Source organism: Lagopus muta, chromosome 4, assembly GCF_023343835.1.
Source record: "Lagopus muta isolate bLagMut1 chromosome 4, bLagMut1 primary, whole genome shotgun sequence".
Lineage (NCBI taxonomy): Eukaryota > Metazoa > Chordata > Aves > Galliformes > Phasianidae > Lagopus > Lagopus muta.
In genome coordinates, this window is record NC_064436.1 from 13,858,050 (window position 1) to 13,876,854 (window position 18,805).

The following is an 18,805-nucleotide window of genomic DNA, read 5'->3' on the forward strand; positions in this document are numbered from 1 at the left end:
TGTCATTAGAACGTAGAATCACTTGTGAAGCATCTCTCGATGAAGCAGCACCAGAAGACACAGCCCAGAAGGAAAGGTATCTTCTAACAGCTGTGACTGTTAAAGGATGTTGTCTCGGGACACTTTCATCTACAGTGTGCTGTAGAATTCAGAATCATCCCTAATTTCATTTCTACCAAGTTTCTGCAGTGCTCTACATAAATGCTTCCAAGGCAGACAGGTCCTGCATAAAGTAATAGGTTTTTAATCTTTTGCTACTCTATGCATCCTTATATTCTCATACGAAATCTGGACCTTCACTCTTCCTCCTGGGAAACTTGAATTCAACTCAACCCATGACACATCAGACACAACTGTCTACTTGGTGCAAAAATAGGACTCTGAATCAACCGGCAGAAAATGCATAATATCTGATGGATGCGAAGAGCCCAGCTTGACTCTTGAGAGATCCTCCAACATCTACAGAATTAGCAAATAAAAATAATTTCCTCCTTCCCTATATATTAGCCATATATGCTAGAGAAATCATTCAAGCAAGAAAAAACTACCCAGTGAATGAAAAAAAGTAAATGTCACTCCCATTTTTAAAAGGAGTAGAGAGGATGAATGAGGGAACTACCGAACTGTCAGCCTTATCTCTGTGCCAGGAAAGATCACGGAAGAGATCCTCCTAAAAGCTAGATCCTCCTAAATGCCTAGAAGGCAGGGAGGTGATATGAGACAGCCTTCATGGCTTTCCAAGAGCAAGTCCTGCCTGACCAACCTAGTGGCCATCTATGATGGCCTAACTCCATCAGTGGACAAACCAGGAGCAGCTAACATCATCTACCTAGAACTTCAAAAAAGCCTTTGGCATGGCTCCCAACAACACCATAAAGAGATATGGATATGATGAGAGTACTTGTCAGTGGACAATGAAGTGGTTGCAAGACTGTACTCAGAGCGTGGTGGTCAACATCTCAGTGTCCAAATACAGATCACTGATGAGTGGTGTCCCTCAGAAGTCAGAGAACTGGGACCAGTGCTCTTCAACACCCTTATCAATGACATCAATGGTGGTGGGATTGAGTGCATCCTCAGCAAGCTTGTGGATGACACCAAGCTACATGGTGTGGTTGATATACTAAACAGAAACAATGTTATCCAGTGACCTAGACAGGTTCAAGCAGTGAGTCCTGGTGAACCTCATGAGGTTCGACTAAAACAAGTGTAAGGTCTTGCACCTGGGTCATGGCAACCTCACTATCAGTACAAACTAGGGGATGAAAGGATTTAACACAGCCCTGTCAAAAAAAATCTGGGGAAACTAGTGGATGGTAAGCTGGACATAAGCCAGCAGTGTGGCTTCACAGCCCTGAAAGCCAACTATATCCTGTGCTGTATCGAAAGAAGCATGGTCAGCAGGTCACAGGAGACGATGCTGCCCTTCTCCTCTGCACTGGTGACACCTCACCTGGAGTACTGCGTGCAGGTATGGAGTTGTCAGTATAGAGAGATGTGGACCTGTTGGAACACAACCAGAAGAGGACCACAAAAATGATCCCCGGGGACAAACAGGCTGAGAGAATTGAGCCTGTTAAGCCTGGAAAGAAAAGGTTCCAGGGAGACCTGACAGTCCAAAACCTCAATCTTCCTTTGAAGGAGAGGTGCTCCAGCCCTTGGATCATCTTTGTAGCCCTCCTCTGGATCCACTGTGACAGCTCCTCATCTTTCTCATGCTGGGGACCCCAGAGTTTGGCACAGTACTCCAGACGGAGCCTCACAATGGTAGAGTAGAGGGAGACAGTCACCTACCTCACACCGCTGGCCACCCCTCTCTTTTGACACAGGCCAGCATATAGTTGGCCTTCTGGGCTGCAAGTTCACAGTGCTAGCTCGCATCAAGATTTTTATCTACCAGAACCTCTTGTCCTTCTCTGCAGAGCAATTCTCAATTAATAAATAGTTTATAATCAAGTTATGCTAAATCAAAGACAAATTGATTGAACTGCAGCATTCATTACTGAGGTTATTTTAAGATAATATCTCTACGGAGAGTTAACTTACTCCCCTAATATTTTACTTCTATCTCAACTCCTACAACCAGAACTGCAGGAGATCGCAACAACTCACTGAATACCTAATTAAATACCCCCCCAGACATATTGATCTTTGAAGAGCTGAGAACAAGAGTAAAAGCATCAACATTAAGTAAGGAAAAAAACATTAAAAATAAAGTGTTTGAGAGCTAATTTCCACTTCGCATCCAGCTTCCCAAGCTTCTCAGTTTGACACACTAAATCAACCTGAGGGAAACACTCAGCTGACAAGCTTCCCTGTTACAGCTGTCCACAGAGTTTGAAAAAAATATATGTAGTCTATGCATATACACCTATACATACATATGCATAAAGATAAAAAAATATTCAAAAAAGCATTTCCACACTTTTTTTCTCTGGGTGGGGCTTTGATTTGCAATTATACATTTTCTCAGTTTGTTCACAGCTTCTCTCAAAATGGGACACAGAACTACTAGGTACACTCCTAAAACTAAAGCCACTTGGAAAACAGAGACATCACAGAATTGTAGGGATTGGAAGGGACCTCTAGAGATCATCCAGACCAACCCCTCTGCCAAAGCAGGTTCCCTAAACCAGGTCACACAGGTAGGCGTCCAGGAGAGACATCACTACTCAGCAAAATGGCAGCAACACCTAGAAGCAAGAAACCAAGGCTTCTGTCATCTTTTGCCTGAGGAGACTCGAATTCTCTCTTTTTGAAAGATGTCAAACCAATTAAAGACAAATCTTTCTACCTGATGATACATCACCCTCAATCAGGAAATCAGAATTCTCTAAGTCTTAAAGAAAATTTGATTAAAGCCCCAATAGTGGGCAAGAAATCCACAACTTCCAGCTCCAAACCTTTCCAGTCACATATGCAGCAGCAGAACACCTTCCCCATATTATTTCTTTCTGTGCTCTAGAAACTCATCAACACGGCATTTTTAGACCCTACGAGCCTAGCCTTTGCAGGAAAGCATTAGAAAAACTCCTTCACAAGTCAGTTAAAACACCACGGCAATGGACTTGCATCAGGTGGCAATTTGAATCTCTTCCTGATAGGGCTAGAATTGAGAGCAGCTTTCATTTCCCTCATAGGAGAGACTTCGCTAAGTCAACACACTTCCCACAGCATGATAAACGTTTCTCTTTCAAAGATATTGTCAGAAAGGACAAGTTCTTACTGCCAGGTCTCAGAAGAGTCATGCCCGACAGGACACTGACACTCAGATGACCCACATTAACTGCAGCATGCAGCTCTATTCATGGCTCCCCAGCCCTCAATTCAGTAGGTTGCAGCTGGCTTTTGTGACCAAGAGTGAGAGCAGCTGATGGCCAGAAAGCTGAGAAGAAGGCAAGCACAGGAAGGACACAGCGGAGCATCCTGGTGCAAGGTAAAACTGCCAATTGTCTAATAAATCACAGTGCTGGCATTCCATTTTGGATGAAGAAATAGCCAAGAAAGCAAGACAATCAGTGGGCACTCACTGATTTGCATAATAAGCTGCTGCCATAATTGATATGCCTGAGCAAATGATATCAGGGAATGCCATTCACAGAACTTCACTGTTGAAATGGGCACCAATGCCACCTCTTTCCAGTCCAGCTTAAATCATCAAGGTCATCATAGAATCAAAGAATGGCCTGGGTTACAAAGGACCACAATGACCACATGGTTTCAACCCCCTGCTATGTGCAAGGTCGCCAACCAGCAGACCAGGCTGCCCAGAGCCACATCCAGCCTGGCCTTGAAAGTCTCCAGGGATGGGGCATCCTGTTCCAGTGCGTCACCACCCTGAGAGAAAATCTAAAGCACTAAGAACAGTACAGCTCCTAAACATGATCCTCTGCTGTGGAATACAAAGGATGAAGAGCTTCTTGCAATCCTAATCCAAAAACCATTCCCAGCATCTCAGTATTCACTCATTCATATGCAACATGTTAAATACACACAGCTCCCACCTCACATCAGCTATCTTGAAACAAGTTCTAAAAACACAGCAGGTTATTCAGTTTCATGATCCTTATCAGTTGCCTACAATTTGATATATAAGCTTTTAAGTTCCCTTCAGCTAAGTTCAGCTACAGACAAATCACATGCTTAGTTTCAACAAAAACATGTGCAGCAGGCAGATCCCCACTGCACTGATAGTTTCCATTTGTTTATTTAACAGTCATGCACCGTTACCAACATCGGTCACTTGATTCCTGTTCTCCCCTACTCCTCACGTTCTCCACCAATTGTGTTTTTTAAAAAGCTTCAAGAATTCTCTTCCTACATCATTGTCTTGTTTGCTTTTTTTGTTGTTGTCGTTTTGTTTTTAAATCTTACATGTATGATTCTGCATAAAGATTTTCATTCCTTTTAAAACGAATACTTGATTCTAGGACCCTTCCAAATTGTTAATAATCCTGTAAAGCAGAGCTGTCTTAGGAGCACAGTTTTAATCCTACGAAGTGCAATCAGCATTACTGAAAGACTACTTTAATAAAAGACCACTAAAATTTAGAATGAAGTCACAGAATGAGATGAGTTCACCTTATTCTACCAAATAGCTCACCCCTAACACCATTCCAATCGTATTTGGGAAAGAAACTGCAATAGCAACCCAAACCTGCACATAATTGATAACAAAACTGCTAAGTGACAGGTTTATTTAGCTAACAGTCACTATCCTAGATGACATAATTATATATTTCACAATCTACTAGAAGACACAGCTGGTTCTCTTGCTGCTTTTTTATAAAAAATAAAAAATAAAGTGCCTTCAAGCAGCAGAGACCATCTCACCTGCTGATGACTGGTGCCTCCAGCATTCCCAGAAGAGAAGACGATTACAGTAAAGGTCACAGTTGCATTGTTAGAATTACTGTTTTATAGGGCTAGCCCAAAATAAACCTAAACTTTTAAAGGTCTACACAGGGCAAACAGATCAGATTTCATTTAATTCATTTATTTCCCTAACTTGCACCCACACCGCAGAGAACAGCTGCTGATTTCAGAGAAAAATGGAGGGAGAAGGGGGACAAAACACACTTCCATTGATCAGATCAGTTCCAAGTTGTGACCATGGTTATGATATTCAATTGCAAAGGAAAGATAACCAAATAGTTTCATAGTAGTAGCATCATTTTCTTAGTTGGATCAACATACAAGATGATTTTTCCCTACCAATTTCAAATCCAGCCTGTCAGTCACATCAGAATTAACCTGAATTACCGTGTAACTTCTGTGTTGTTTTCCAGCTAAGCATACACAGAAGACAAAACCACCAACAGAACTACTCATACACAGGCTGCCATAATGAGTAGTTCAAACTTGCAGGGGACTTTACAGACAGTAACAGAGCACATCATAATCCCACCGGTTATTCTTGTTTAAATACCATCTCAATACAGCTATTAATCAGGAAATCGTGCCTGGGACATAGCTGCTCCCAGATCCCCAGTTATCACTAGGGGAATACGACACAATGGAAAGCACTAGGTTTTCTTCTCCATGAATTAGTTTATATTTGGAAAGTCCTTATTCTATTTGTGAAGCCTTGAAATCTGAAGCACAGTAGAAAGGCAAGCTCTTCATAAATGACAATGAGCTTCCAGCATCAGCACACGCTGTGCAGGACTATAGTGTCCAAAGAAAACGTGCAATTGCAACTGCTCAATTGTTATTTTCACCACTTGTGCAAGGATGGCTCTCGATCGCTATCTGCTAGATATGCAGCACAGAACACTGGAAACAGCAGCCTCCACTAGCCATACGATGTATTACAAAAGCAGGTGGCTATAGTATCCTATTTTACACAAATTAGTTAGAGCCCTCAGATTCCTGGCACATGGCCAGAGCTCCCAGATGGACAAAGTCTGAAGGTTTCCCCAGAAGAAAAAAGAAAACGACCAAGACAGCTCTGGAACTGCCTATAACAGACTTAGTGTTACACTAAAGCATAATGGGAAAATCCAAAATTAGTTCAAACAGAAACGTAACCTAAATTAAGACATTAGTAATTAGGGCAAGCTGATACAAAAAAATCCATCATGCAAAATGTTATGAAGAGGCCAGCAAGGCCTCAAGGGGCTGGCGAAGACACTCGAATGGCGGAAAGTTAGCTAACTGTAATTAGTGATTATGAACGAGAACTTTCTTCCAGATTGACCCAATTAAAATAAACAGAAGTTCTTCAAAAAGATAAGCATAAATTTAATTTACAGAGGACTGAATTTGACAGAAAAGATTCTTAAGCATTTTACATACAACTAACAATTATTTCACATCTAATGAGTAAGCTGCAGAGGTTATTTAATCCATGCAATAGATTAAAGTTTCCTGCTTAAGCTTCAGAAAGAACTTCATGACCGTGTAGACAGAAATCACAAGTATTTGAAGTTAATTACTTGTTTAGTAAGATGAGCCAGAACACTGCATGGGGTTCAGAATGACCACAGTTTCCCTCATATGAGAAATACAGAGTGAATGAAACCACAGAGAAAGCTCATCTTTATCTTCTATCAGACCTGAAATCTAAACACACAAACAAACGTGATGATTTCCAGAAGGCTGGATCCTCAGAAAGCTGAACGTACAATTGATTTACCCAAAGTCAGTATTGAACACCATACCCAACTAACACTGCCTTAGCAGAATTAAGCAATTTCCCTGGTTTTCCTCAATCCCCAGCTTTAGTCTAACACAGCCTCTTCATAAAACTGCTTTTTAACCAAATCTGCAGACTTCGGTTCATTCCTCTCATAATCTCTTTCAAAATACAGGAATAATTATCTATTTTTATCTCTCTGCATTGTCCAACCTCAGCAGCAACCTTGACATGCCATCCACGTATTTCCCTGACGCTTTTGACTAATTTCCTTCTAGTCCTTAATCCGAAAATGCTGCTCCTGAGCCAGTCCATATGGCCACTACTTTACCATGCTATCTGCTCTGGTGGGTCAGGCCAACAGTCCATCTAGCCCAGCTCCCCTGACAGATGTGACAGAAATACTACCTAAAGAGAGAAGCAATCGCACAGGGAATACCTAACGCTCTCTCCTTTCTGAAAGGATATGAACTAGAAAAAAAAAACCTGTCACCAAACTGACGACCACCATCTAGAAAAGAATACTAAAGCATGTTATGAACATGTTTTAAGCAAGCTCACTTGTAAAATGAACAGCTAAAAAAACTTGTATCAAATATTATTAAAACACAATTTACATGAACACTTGGTTATGCTTTGCCTTCTCAGCTTCATCTTGGGCTTGCACAGAACTTACTGATGCCAACACTTACACATACACACTATGCATAGTTTACAGGCTTTCACAAATGTTTGAAACTTCAGACCAGCCATGAGAAGCTATAAAAATTAGCTAGTAAGAGGAAAAGGTAAAAAAAAAAAAAAAAAAAAAAAACCTTCAGTACTTTCCTATAGGGCCTTAATAATTTGACCTCAATATTTTCTCCTGTAGGGTGTTTTAAGTTGCAGTCACAGAGTTGACATGATACCACAGCCACGATATATACACTACAAATTAGCTCTCCTTCAGAATTCAAACCATTTTCTTTCCACCTCCACAGCTTCAGCATGTCTACATGAACACTTTTGTTATCAGCTCACTCAACATTCCATGCATTTTTCAATTAACCACAAAAGTTCCTTAAATACCTACACTTAATAAGCAGGGTGATACTTCCATTTCCACTGACTGCTATTTCTAGCATGCATTAAAACTCCCCAAAACACACACACACACACACCTCAGATCAATATTAATACTCAACATATTTTAGTAAGATGGAGGTTTGTAATCCTTAAGTGAAGGACAAGCAATCCTCACTGTGCAATAGGCTTGAACTGGGTAAAGCCTGGTGAAAAACATCTCTGATCCTCAGTTACTTATCCAAAACCACCACAATTATCCTTAACCGTTAAAATTAGATGCCTTTAAAAGCATGAAGATGTCTTGGAATCAAGTAGTCTATCTAAACTCATTCATCAAACTGAGCATTCGCCACTAGTATGAAAGGGACAAAAAGTAACTTCATGAAATAATTTTACTACTTAAGACCCATTTGGAAGCACTGCAGATCCACTAATTTACACACACACAGAATGAAAAACTATAAACTACTTATTATCTTTATTGATGGCCTGGACAAGGGAATTGAGTGCACTACCAGTAAGTTTGCAGATGACATCAAGTAGGGAGGTAGTATTGAAATGCCCGAGGGTAGAAAGGCCCTACAAAAGGATCTGGACAGGCAGGATTGCTGTGTTGAGGCCAATAGGATGAAGTTCAACAAGACCATGGGCCGGGTCCTACACTTCGGCCACAACAACACAAGCAATGCCACAGACGTGGGGAAGAATGGCTGGAAGACTGTGTGGAATAAACAGACCTGGGGATGTTAGCTGATAATCAGCTAAACTTGAGCCAGCAGTGTGCCCAGGCAGCCAAGAAAGCCAAAGGCATCCTGGCTTGTATCAGAAATAATGCTACCAGCAAGAACTGGGAGGTGATCGGCCCCCCTGCACTCAGCTCTGGTGAGGCCACACATCGAGTACCACATTCATTTTCAAGCCACTCACTGCAAGAAAGACATTAAGGCTCTGGAGCATGGTCAGAGAAGAGGAGCAAAGCTGGCAAGGGTCTGGAGCACATAACTTACTAGGAGCCGCTGTACTAAGTAGGATTGTTTAATCTGGAGAAGAGGAGGCTCAGGGGAGATCTTATTGCACTCTACAGTTACCTGAAAGGAGTCTGTAGCAAGGTAAGGGTTGGCCTATTCAGCCAGGTTACAGTGATACAGCTAGAAGGAATGGCCTCAAGTTGTTCCAGGAGAGATTCAAGTCGGATATTAAGAAAAATGTCTTCTCCAAGAAAGCAGTCAGACACTGGAGCGGGCTGCCGATCCCTGGAGGTGCTCAAGAAATGCTTAGATGTTGTCCTAAGAGACATGGTCTACTAGGGAAACATTGGTAGTCAATGGACTGTCGGACTGGATGATCTTGGAAGTCTTTTCTAACCTTGGTGACCCTATGATTACTAAGAAAGCTTACTATCCATTTCACTACAATAAAAAAAAAAAAAGAAACTAACAGCTTGACCCAGTTAAAACCACAGATTTACCTTATCACCTATACTGTAAAATGGATAGAAGTGACTGAACTAGGCTAACTGTAGTCAGAGGTACACTTTCTGGGAACCTAGGGAAGGCAATACATACTAAGAAATGCTCTAGAAACTCTTTGGTTCCTCTCACATGTCACCAATGTTGTTTACATAGAAAATAAACCCGAGCACTTTTTAAAACACGCACCAAGGTAGGCAAAACAACGTATAGTTCTGAAAACATTCATGACACATTTTTGATTGCTGCAATGCATTTAGTTCTATCAGTATTACCTTGGTATTTTTCGTTAGAAGATGCACACAGTAAGCCTTGGTGATTAAGATTTAAAAAAAAAAAAAAAAAAAAAAGGAGAATTTATTTCATAAGATCCATTAAATGAGTGTTTCAGAAACATTCATATCAGATTAGAAACCCGCTGTATCAGCAGGTGAAGTAATTAGCTTTCAGTATGAATAAGGATAAACAGAGGTTACAGTACAGAGAATACAACAGTGGAGAAGTGGTAAAAAAAGCAGCAGGAGGAACATCAGCAGAAGGAAAATAAGTGGTAGTTCCAACATTTATCTACAGTTTGTTTCAGAAAGCAAGTCATGTCGTGCTAGGGAGGAAAGTTCCTTTAAATTTATTTGTTTTGTTTTAAAAGGGAAAGTAATTGCTCAGATTTTTTAAAAAAAGCTTCAAGTTTATTTTTGTTTGTGGTTTTACTTAAGTCCAACAGTGGCGAGACAGGTGAAAAAACTGTAACATTGTTTTAGTCTTTGCTCTTCAGATCCAGCTACTTTTTAATCATCTTCAGATGAAAAAAAATAATTGTCATTTTTATTTTCTCACTAGGGGAATCTCACTGAGGACCTCATAATCCACAAACACTACTGGAAGCAACAGCACATGAACCTCATAGAAAAAAGGGAAAAAATCATAAAAGCCTCCTTTGCAACACAGCCTGGGAGGTAGTGGGGGGAAATGTATAATCAAATCAAACAGCAGAGTCAATATTATGATTAAAAAAACAATTAAAAGTACTAAAGCTTATTTCATAAAAATAGGTTAGAGCAAGGCTTATAACAAGGCACAGCATTTCTTCAGAGAAGGGCAGAAAGCCTAAAATAACCGACAACTTGAGACACAAGCAAATTCTGACGTGAAGTCCTCAAATTGAGTTACACAGCAACATCACGCAGAAAGGCAGTAGTTGTACAGCCACCTGCTTGAAGTGCAGTTGAATCCTGCCAGAATATCTATTTCTTCCTGCAAGTTCAATAGAGTAGCCAGCCACAGCACACACACACCCCGCTCATTACGAACAAAGCACTTGCCAGCAAGCCTTCTTGCTACAGTGATCTAAGTTTTATATAGGAACAAGAAATTTACAACAGTAACTTGGAAACTGCATGACATTGACATATGATACAAGAGAAGCCTGCTGAGAACAGAGCTGAGCAGAAGCTCTAGCCAGAATTTTAACGTACAAGAATTTTAGCCTAAAAATCTTGTATTGCAGAAGATCTTTATTCCCAGCATAGGTTGTATGGCCTTCACAATAGCTTCAGAAAATACATCTCCTAACTTGAAATCCTCAGATCCCAAAAATCTACTATGATACCAGGAACACAGAACTTGTAAAAAAGAAGCTTTGCCAATTGCTGAATTAATCTATTTTTACTACTCTTTCTAAAAAACTCTTCAATAGCAGCAATGCCTTCCTATTTTACTACAAAAAACAGATAAGTATTTTAAGATTGTAACCCTTGTCAGTGTACACCATTTATTTTCCCCCTCTACCACATTCTCCTGTTAGGAGTTTTTGGTGTCTTTTTAATCTTAATAATTTTTTGGGGGGGGGGAGGCAGGGGAAGAGGTCACAGTCAACTAGACACCTAACTTAAAATGAAAAAGTAGTGTACATGATTATTAAGGAAATATATCCATCATGTAGCCTACTGCCTTTCTGAAAGACAATAGATCAGAGTTGCATGTCAACAAAAACATATTCCCTAAGTTTATCACAGAATAGGACTTCCTGAAGCTCAGCATCTTCCTCCTTAATTTTAAGAACTACTGAAATACAGAAAGCCACACCTGAGGTGGGCTGCAAAATTAGCTTCTCCAGGAACAGTGACCAATGCAAAGAGTTGAGTTTGAAAATTTCTAAGAGTAACATCTCCAAAAACAACAAAATGAAAATAGATTTTTGATACGTGATAGAAGCAAGCTCACAAAGTATTCTGTCACGCTGCTAAACAGAGAAATTGCTATAGCTACCTCTCAGCTCCAAGATTCAACACTGCTGGACTGAATGATTTATTTGCTCCAGTAATCAGGACAAGAGCTTAAATTTCTTTAATAAGCAGCAAGCTAATTACTGGGCACTTCAAATTCTTGACCTTTTGAGTCTTTCATGTGTAAAGCATGACTTAAGATAAAGAACATCAAGATTGCATCTTGTCCTTCTCTTAACTCTATCCAAAACTAAGAAATTCACCATAACCTGCACGTCCTACAGTAAGCTTGCAGAACATAATTTACAGTAACTCAAGTAGTTAAAAAAATAGGTCAGCTAACCCTCCTTTTCAAAAGAAACGTTTTACCTGACAGAGTGGTTTTGCTATGAAGAGCATGCACATAGTCACACCTTTCAACAAAGATTTGCTCAACCCTCCCTTCAGTTTGCTCTAATGACATTGTGCTTTTCTGATAAAAAAAAAATCCCCAAGATGTTGTGAAGCGCCCTCCTTGCAAAGAACAAGAAGCAAGCCATCTCATTTCTGCTAACACAGCTGAGATACAGCAGTTATGACTCACCAAACTGAAATAAACTCACTGGGACAGGATATTTAGGGCTTAACCCCACTATAGGTGACAGAACACAGCATGATTTTCATACCCACCCAATGAACCTGTTCACACATGTGTAAGTTCACTTCAAAAGCTATTGGGAAACAGATTGTTTTAAAAGCCATAGCCAAGAATCACTTTTTCACAAAAGGATCTTTTCTGCACACATACACAGAAAATCACACATTGCCAACAAACACTTCATATGCCTCAGTTTCTGATCGGTGTGATTTTTAAAAATAAATCACAGTTAATAACTGAACAGAGGCAGAACTCAATGCCAGATAGATAAGTACTTTGTACAGAGACACTGATGCTTTTCATGTTCTATACTAACATTCAAGAAAGTTTTTGCTAGCTAAATGGGTAAGAAACTCCAGAAAACAAATACTTTTTGTATCAAAAGCTGAGTTTTTTTGGCTACTTTTTGCTTTTTTTAGTATTCCAGTTTGAATCAAGCCCCAAAATACTGAGATTCTCTCCCTCCAATTCAGGAGGTAAATAATTTTCATTAGACTCGGGAAAATTGAGGGACACGTTTTTTCTTATAACACCCCCCCAAAAAAAATTTACAGTACATTCTCACATAATTCAAATAATGAACCAAAACTGTTAGATAAAGCTTTGTTTATTACATTATCAAATTACGTGTTGCTTCATGGTAGTTCTCAACTGACTAGTTCTGCTTCAGTAGTAAGGAGTAAAAAGACCTCAACTTCAGCCTCCCACATCACAGGCAGGTGTGCTGGAATGCTTGGGGAATCTTCTCAGAGAGATCAGGGATGCTGCGTCACTTTGACAAAGTGAGAAGACAGTTTCAAGAATCTCTTCCCAGCTCCTAACTAGGAAATGACCCAGCAGAATCATAGAATGGCCCAAGTTAAAAAGGACCACAAAGATCATTAGTTTCAACCTCTCTGCTACGTGCAGCATCGCCAACTACGAAAACAGGCTGCCCAGAGCCACATCCAGCCTGGCTTGAATGCCTCCAGAGATGCAGCATCCACAACTTCCTTGGTTGCTGTTAAGCATCCTCCTGTTCCAGGTGTGTCACCATCCTCTGTGTCAAAAACTTCCTTTCAAAACGATAATCAAAGGTTCTCTGAATTAAGAGAATTCAAAGATCATCCTTAACTTTTGCTCCAAAACAGAACAGCAAATGAATCTCAGAATGAGTAAGCTTTTTTACACTTTTGACTGTTTTGCCCAACCTCTTTTGACTGCTGTAAAAAATATACTTCCTTCCTAAAAGTACACCTTCATAAAATCGCATGCCAGATAAAGTAAAAAATTAAATATCCTGATGAAAAAATTCTGCCTACTTGGACAAGTGTCCTAAATCACATTATTTCCCAGCATTTCATTCTGAACCTTCTATGCACATATCTGAGCACCAGGTTTTATAAAACAGAATTGTCTACTGCACTCTAAACAACTTCAATCACCTTCTCCAGTGTGAAGCATCAACCTAACAAGTGCCCTACAATTCATTGTTGCCCATACTGCAATTGCTCTGTACTGTGACTTTCAACCAAACAAATATGTGTCAATTAGTCTAAAAAATAAACATTTATCATTATCGAAGATACCATCAACAGAGCACATGCAGGATTATTTACATGAAAACTGCAAAATGCTGCTAATCACGTAATAGAAAACCCAACTGCATTCAGAAACCTGCACGTATTTTGCAGCAACCTTTCTTCCGCCACACTTTACGCAATTACACAGTCTCACTTCCTGGTTTTGTCAGAAGCCACACTTGTTTTAAAGCCAAAGGTGCTCACTAGAAGCAAGAAGGAGGAACGCCGAGGGGTTTTTTGAGAATTCTAATGAGTGGAGCATCTTTGTGAACATAAAAGACAACTTCTTCTAATGTTTCGTCTCCTGCAGTAAACACTCTTTCACAACCAGCCAGTTTAACACAAGGCCCAAGAAGCTTAGTAGTATGCTTTTTATTCATATTTTTTTTACAAGCTGTGCCCTCAGCTTTTAGCCAGATTTATTAAGTATTAAAATTGCTTGCACTGTATCAGAAAAAATCACGTGACTACTTAATTCATTAGAAATTAAGACATTGAGATCAAGTTTTATTTTCCCCAGAAAACAAAGTAAAGCACTTAAATGAGCTGCCTCCTTCTCCACTTCCTAGTAGACAGAACATGAGCTCAAAGCCAACAGAAAGCAGAAAGGGCCACAAAAACCTTCACCAGAGAAGTTGCTCCAGCTGAAGGCAACACTGTGTGTTCCAATCGCAGCTGGAGTAACTGATCAACATTTAACATTCTCATTAAGCACACCTGTTGGAGGGCTGAACACCACAATGCACCTCTCAGCTCTGGTTACAGCAACGCTTTCTTTGAGGCAAAACAAGGCTACTGCTGTTTGGAGCTATTTCAAATCTAAATGCACATATGCTCATCTACCTCATCTTTAACTTTTTTGAATCATAAAAAAATGTCATAAAACTCGCTGGAATATCCAGTACGCTATAAGTGTAAATATGCAGATATCGAGAGACAAAAAAATAAAGACCAAATCCGTGAGATCCTTCTATACAAAGATGCAGTTCATTTCACTCGCGCCCAAAAAGGCAGCCAACTTACCAGATTGAATACCGTTTCCACGATGTCTCTGTTCGACACCTCACCAACCTCCACCAGCCCTCCCAGCACAGCAAACTTCATCCTGATGCCTCGGATAGGGACCCCTGGATTCAGAGGCTGCAGTACGCTTCCCCCTTCGGCGGCGTTTCCTTCTTTCCCCGCTCCTCCTCCACCATCACCTGTTGGCCTCACAACTTGTCTGCCGTCGCTCGCCATGGCCGGTGCCCTCCGTGCGGCGGAGCAAGAGGAAGACGCAGCCCGGGCCGGGGAAGGCTATCCGGCAGCGCTCTCCTCGCGGGAGGCGGCTGTCAGCGGCGGTAGCTCAGCCTGAAGGACGAGCGAGAGGTCGGTAAGGTCGTCCAGGGCAAAGCGCTCCCCCCGATCCTCACCCCCCCTCGCGCGCTGTTCCCGCTCCCTCCCCGCCCCGCGCGGACGGCGACCGCGCCTCTCCCCCGCGGAAGCGTCCTCGAGCTGTACGAGCCGCTCCGCGCGCGGTTTCGGTTTTTATTTTCAAGGGAGGCCGCCCGGCTCCGCGCCCGCCCCCGCCCCTCTGCCAGCGCGCACAGGTGCGCCCGCGCACCAAGTTCGCACTCACCGCCGCGCCCGCGCAGGGGGAGCGGGCTGCTCTGATCCGGCGCGGAGAGGTACGGAGGCGGCGGCCGCGGAGCACCGCCAGCCGCTCTCCCCGGAAAGCTGCCGAAGTTTCAACCGCACGCCGGACTCTCACTCAGCCTCATCGCTTCCTGCCGACGCTGCCGCCGTCTGCCGCCATGACAGCGCCCGTCCTTAGGAGCGCCGCCGGCCGAGGAGCCGTGCGCCTGCGCGGCCGCGCGCGGGCGGGGCGGGCTGCCGGCGCGCGGCGCGGGAGCCGCCGGCTCGCGCACGCCCAGGTGCGCTCAGGTGCGCCAGGTGAGCGGGGGGCGCGCGCCACGTCCCGCCGCGCGATAAGGAGAGCGCTGCGGAGCTGCTCCCGTAGCTCTGTTTGCTCTGCCGGTACGCTTCCAGTCTGTTCCGGAGCTCTATTTTGTTCTCCGTTCCTCTGCCTTTTGAGCGTCTTTCGTGTGGAACCGAACAGCGAGCTCTCCGTAAGTTAGCCCCGCGATGGTCAGCTTGATCCTTTTGGTTGCGTTCTTTCTCGATCGGTTTGAAGAGCTCTTTTTGTTCTCTTAAGAAATAAGCGATTTATTGTATACCGAAGCTGCCGTTCTTCTCATGTAAAAAATAAAGTCTTGCGGGCAAACCTGGATTCGCTTCCTCTCATCTAGAAATAGGAATAAAATCAAAGCAAAATACTTCTATTAGAATCCCAGTACATTCATTTCCCTTTTTGGAGTCTCCTGGGGAAAAGAATAATTCATTTAATTGTGGCAGTATCTCTATGCTTTTTACATTAGCTTATTACTTCACAACAATGTTAACAACACAAATATAACACCTGTATACACTTGTAATTAACTTTGATTGCAAGTCAGTTGATTGCTCACATTTAAGCACTGTCAGTCTCATCACTTAAGTGGCATAAAGGCACACACAGCCTATGGTGATGAACTAAAATCATACAGTAGTCACTGATAACATCATACACATCACATTAGATCTAAGTGACAGCACTCCCTATGGAAGGTGTTAGGCAATTCTTAGTTACTCTCATCTTGGAAATTACTATTTCTTGCCAATTAGAAAAAAAAAAAAAAAAGGAACTACACTGTCCTATGTGAATTGCCAGATGCTCATCTTTTCATTAACAATTGTGCCTATTAACTGCTGCTTTCATTTAAAAAATAGCAGGGATTTTTTTTCCCCATTTTTCTGTTCACTAAAACAATTTCTTATTTTTTTCCTAGATGAACACAAATACTTAGGACAAAAATCTGTCTTCAAAGTGATTGTGATGTGGTTCTTACAGGAATAACTGAATGCTTACCAAATTCTGTTGATTATGTGGGACACACTTGGTATGGCATGTGTTCCGTAAAGTCTGTTACAACTTCTTCAAGCATGTTGCAATTTGCACGCTTCTAAGTCATAGTGTGGTAAAGCATTTGGCTTTCAGCTCTGTTGAGCTTAAGGCTGTGTGCTATTCCTCCATGTGCCAAGCTTTTTGGTCAAAAAAAATCACTGTGTACAGGTGATGTCTGGGCAAATATGGCAGGGAAGGAATCGGTTGAAAAGCAAACGTTCAGGTATTTTGGAAGTCAAAATATTGACAAAGAAAATGATTTGATTTCTTCTTATTTCAAAGCCATTTCCACTATTTCCTTTAGTCATTTTAGGATTAAATCTGTCTTCCTGAAGAGCTCCAGTGACTGCAGTTCTTAAGGTCTGTGTGAAAATAGATCTGTAATCTGAAAAATGTATATAATGTCAGATTTAGTTTCCAAGTTAACATTTTTAAAGTTCTTCTTACACCTGCTATGGACAGCTACACTGACTTCTAAGCATAGACATCAGTTGAGCACTTTCAAGTTCATTGTAACATCTCTCTCGAGTCGGTTTTCTCCATCTACTTGATAACAGCCACGCAGCTGCTTTGTTCAGATTGCAACGCATGATACTCTTTATAATCACACCCAGCTCAAGTTTCCCAACCTACATGTTTTTTTTTCTTCTTCTAAATCTACCTGCTGCAGACAACTCTTTGAGAGGAAAGCACTGCTTAACATGTGTATATAATGGGTTACACCAAGGCCTTGATATCCACCATGGCAACACTGTTATGTAAATAATCATCTCCTTTGTTGGAAGAGCATCTGTATACATACCACCACTGTTTATTAAATTTGTTCTGTCTTGTTTCTACTGTTGGCCACTAACAAAATCTGTATTGACGCATTTCTCCTTGGAAAGTGACTTTTTTGCTTTGCTGCTCGAAGATTCACCTCATCGTTGCTTGGATCTTTTCTGCTGCATTACTTAGAGCTTTAGTTTTATTTATTATTGAAGTGGCATATTGAACATTAAACGGCCAAATCAATTCCAAACAAGGTTGTCACTTAAATAAGTGTATAAATGCAACAACTGTAAGATGCATTAAGGTACAGGCTGGATATTTCAGATCTCTTCCAAGAAAGAGAAATTTACTAGTCATTTCTGTCCCTGTTCTCATTGGTAATGTGAAGGAATAAGGGTGGTGAGGCACTGGAACAGGTTACCCAAAGAGGTGGTGGAAGCTCTGTCCTTGGAGATGTCAAGGTCTGGCTGGCCGGAGATCTGAGCAACCAGACTGAGCTGTGGGTATCCCTGTTCATTGCAGGGGAGTTGGACTACATGGCCTTTAAGGGTGCCTTCCAACTCAAAAAATTCTATCGTGATTCTTTGATTCTTCCCATGAGGATGTGGCTAGATGCACATTTCCAGTAACATATCACTAGTTATTAGGTTACATACAGCCCTCTCTCTGTGCATATTTTACGAACGACAAACCCTGGGTACATATTTCTGACATAAATTACACAGCAGCCAGACTCATGTTCTCTAGAACCTTTTCTATAACGTTATAAGCATAGATTCAAGTCCCAAATAGGGCAGGAAATAACCATAACAGCTATTTCCGCAATGTGACTGCCAGCACCTTTCCTAAAGAAACTCTTTAAGCAAAGTCAAAACGTGCTCTGCATGTTAGTTCTCACAGAACAAAATCAGTCTGGAGTAGTTCTGAAGAGGACCAGGGATACTGTATGTTTTTTGTTTTCTAATTTGATATTATTTTTATTCATAAGGTATAACAACAAGATGATAGCATCAAAGGTCCTGCCTTTTGAAATCATTTCAGGAAGGTAGGCAGGACTTGCTGAAAGACTGATACAGAAATATTTTTTGTCTATGTTATATAAAAAGTTGTAATTTGTTTCATTCTATGGAGGGAAAAGGAATAATTCTTCAAATCAGCAGAAATCTCTGCGCTTAGAAGTCTGATTTGAATGAAACTCTAAAGAGGTGAATGGAAATAAAAGTTTCTCCTTATCCTTGATATTGCACTGTGCTTGGGAAAAAAAAACTGTTGGAATGTACTTCTCCCGGACTACTCTCACACAAAAGAGTACAGATTTTCTGAGGTGACACGCAGTATTTCCAAAAAGCATACCTTTGATGTTGTAACTAATAAATATTAGCTAGTATTCTATCTAGATCCATCATCATTAAATATTTCAGTTCATCTCTGGCTTCGAAATGCCATTCTTTGTGTGTAT

General features: G+C 41.3%; 1 protein-coding gene across 5 annotated transcripts in view; it reads right to left on the reverse strand.

Moving 5' to 3' along the window:
* Positions 1 to 15,424, reverse strand: part of LRBA (LPS responsive beige-like anchor protein) — a 365,719-nt gene extending 350,295 nt beyond the window's left edge. For all 5 annotated transcript variants that reach the window (XM_048942610.1, XM_048942611.1, XM_048942609.1 and 2 more), the window contains exons 1-2: positions 15,211 to 15,424; positions 14,616 to 14,942 (exon numbers count right to left, since the gene is read on the reverse strand). In XM_048942610.1, coding sequence (XP_048798567.1) covers positions 14,616 to 14,831 — 216 coding nt within the window. In that variant the 5' untranslated portion in view covers positions 14,832 to 14,942; positions 15,211 to 15,424. The remainder of the gene's footprint in view (positions 1 to 14,615; positions 14,943 to 15,210) is intronic.
* Positions 15,425 to 18,805: the final 3,381 nt, after the last annotated feature.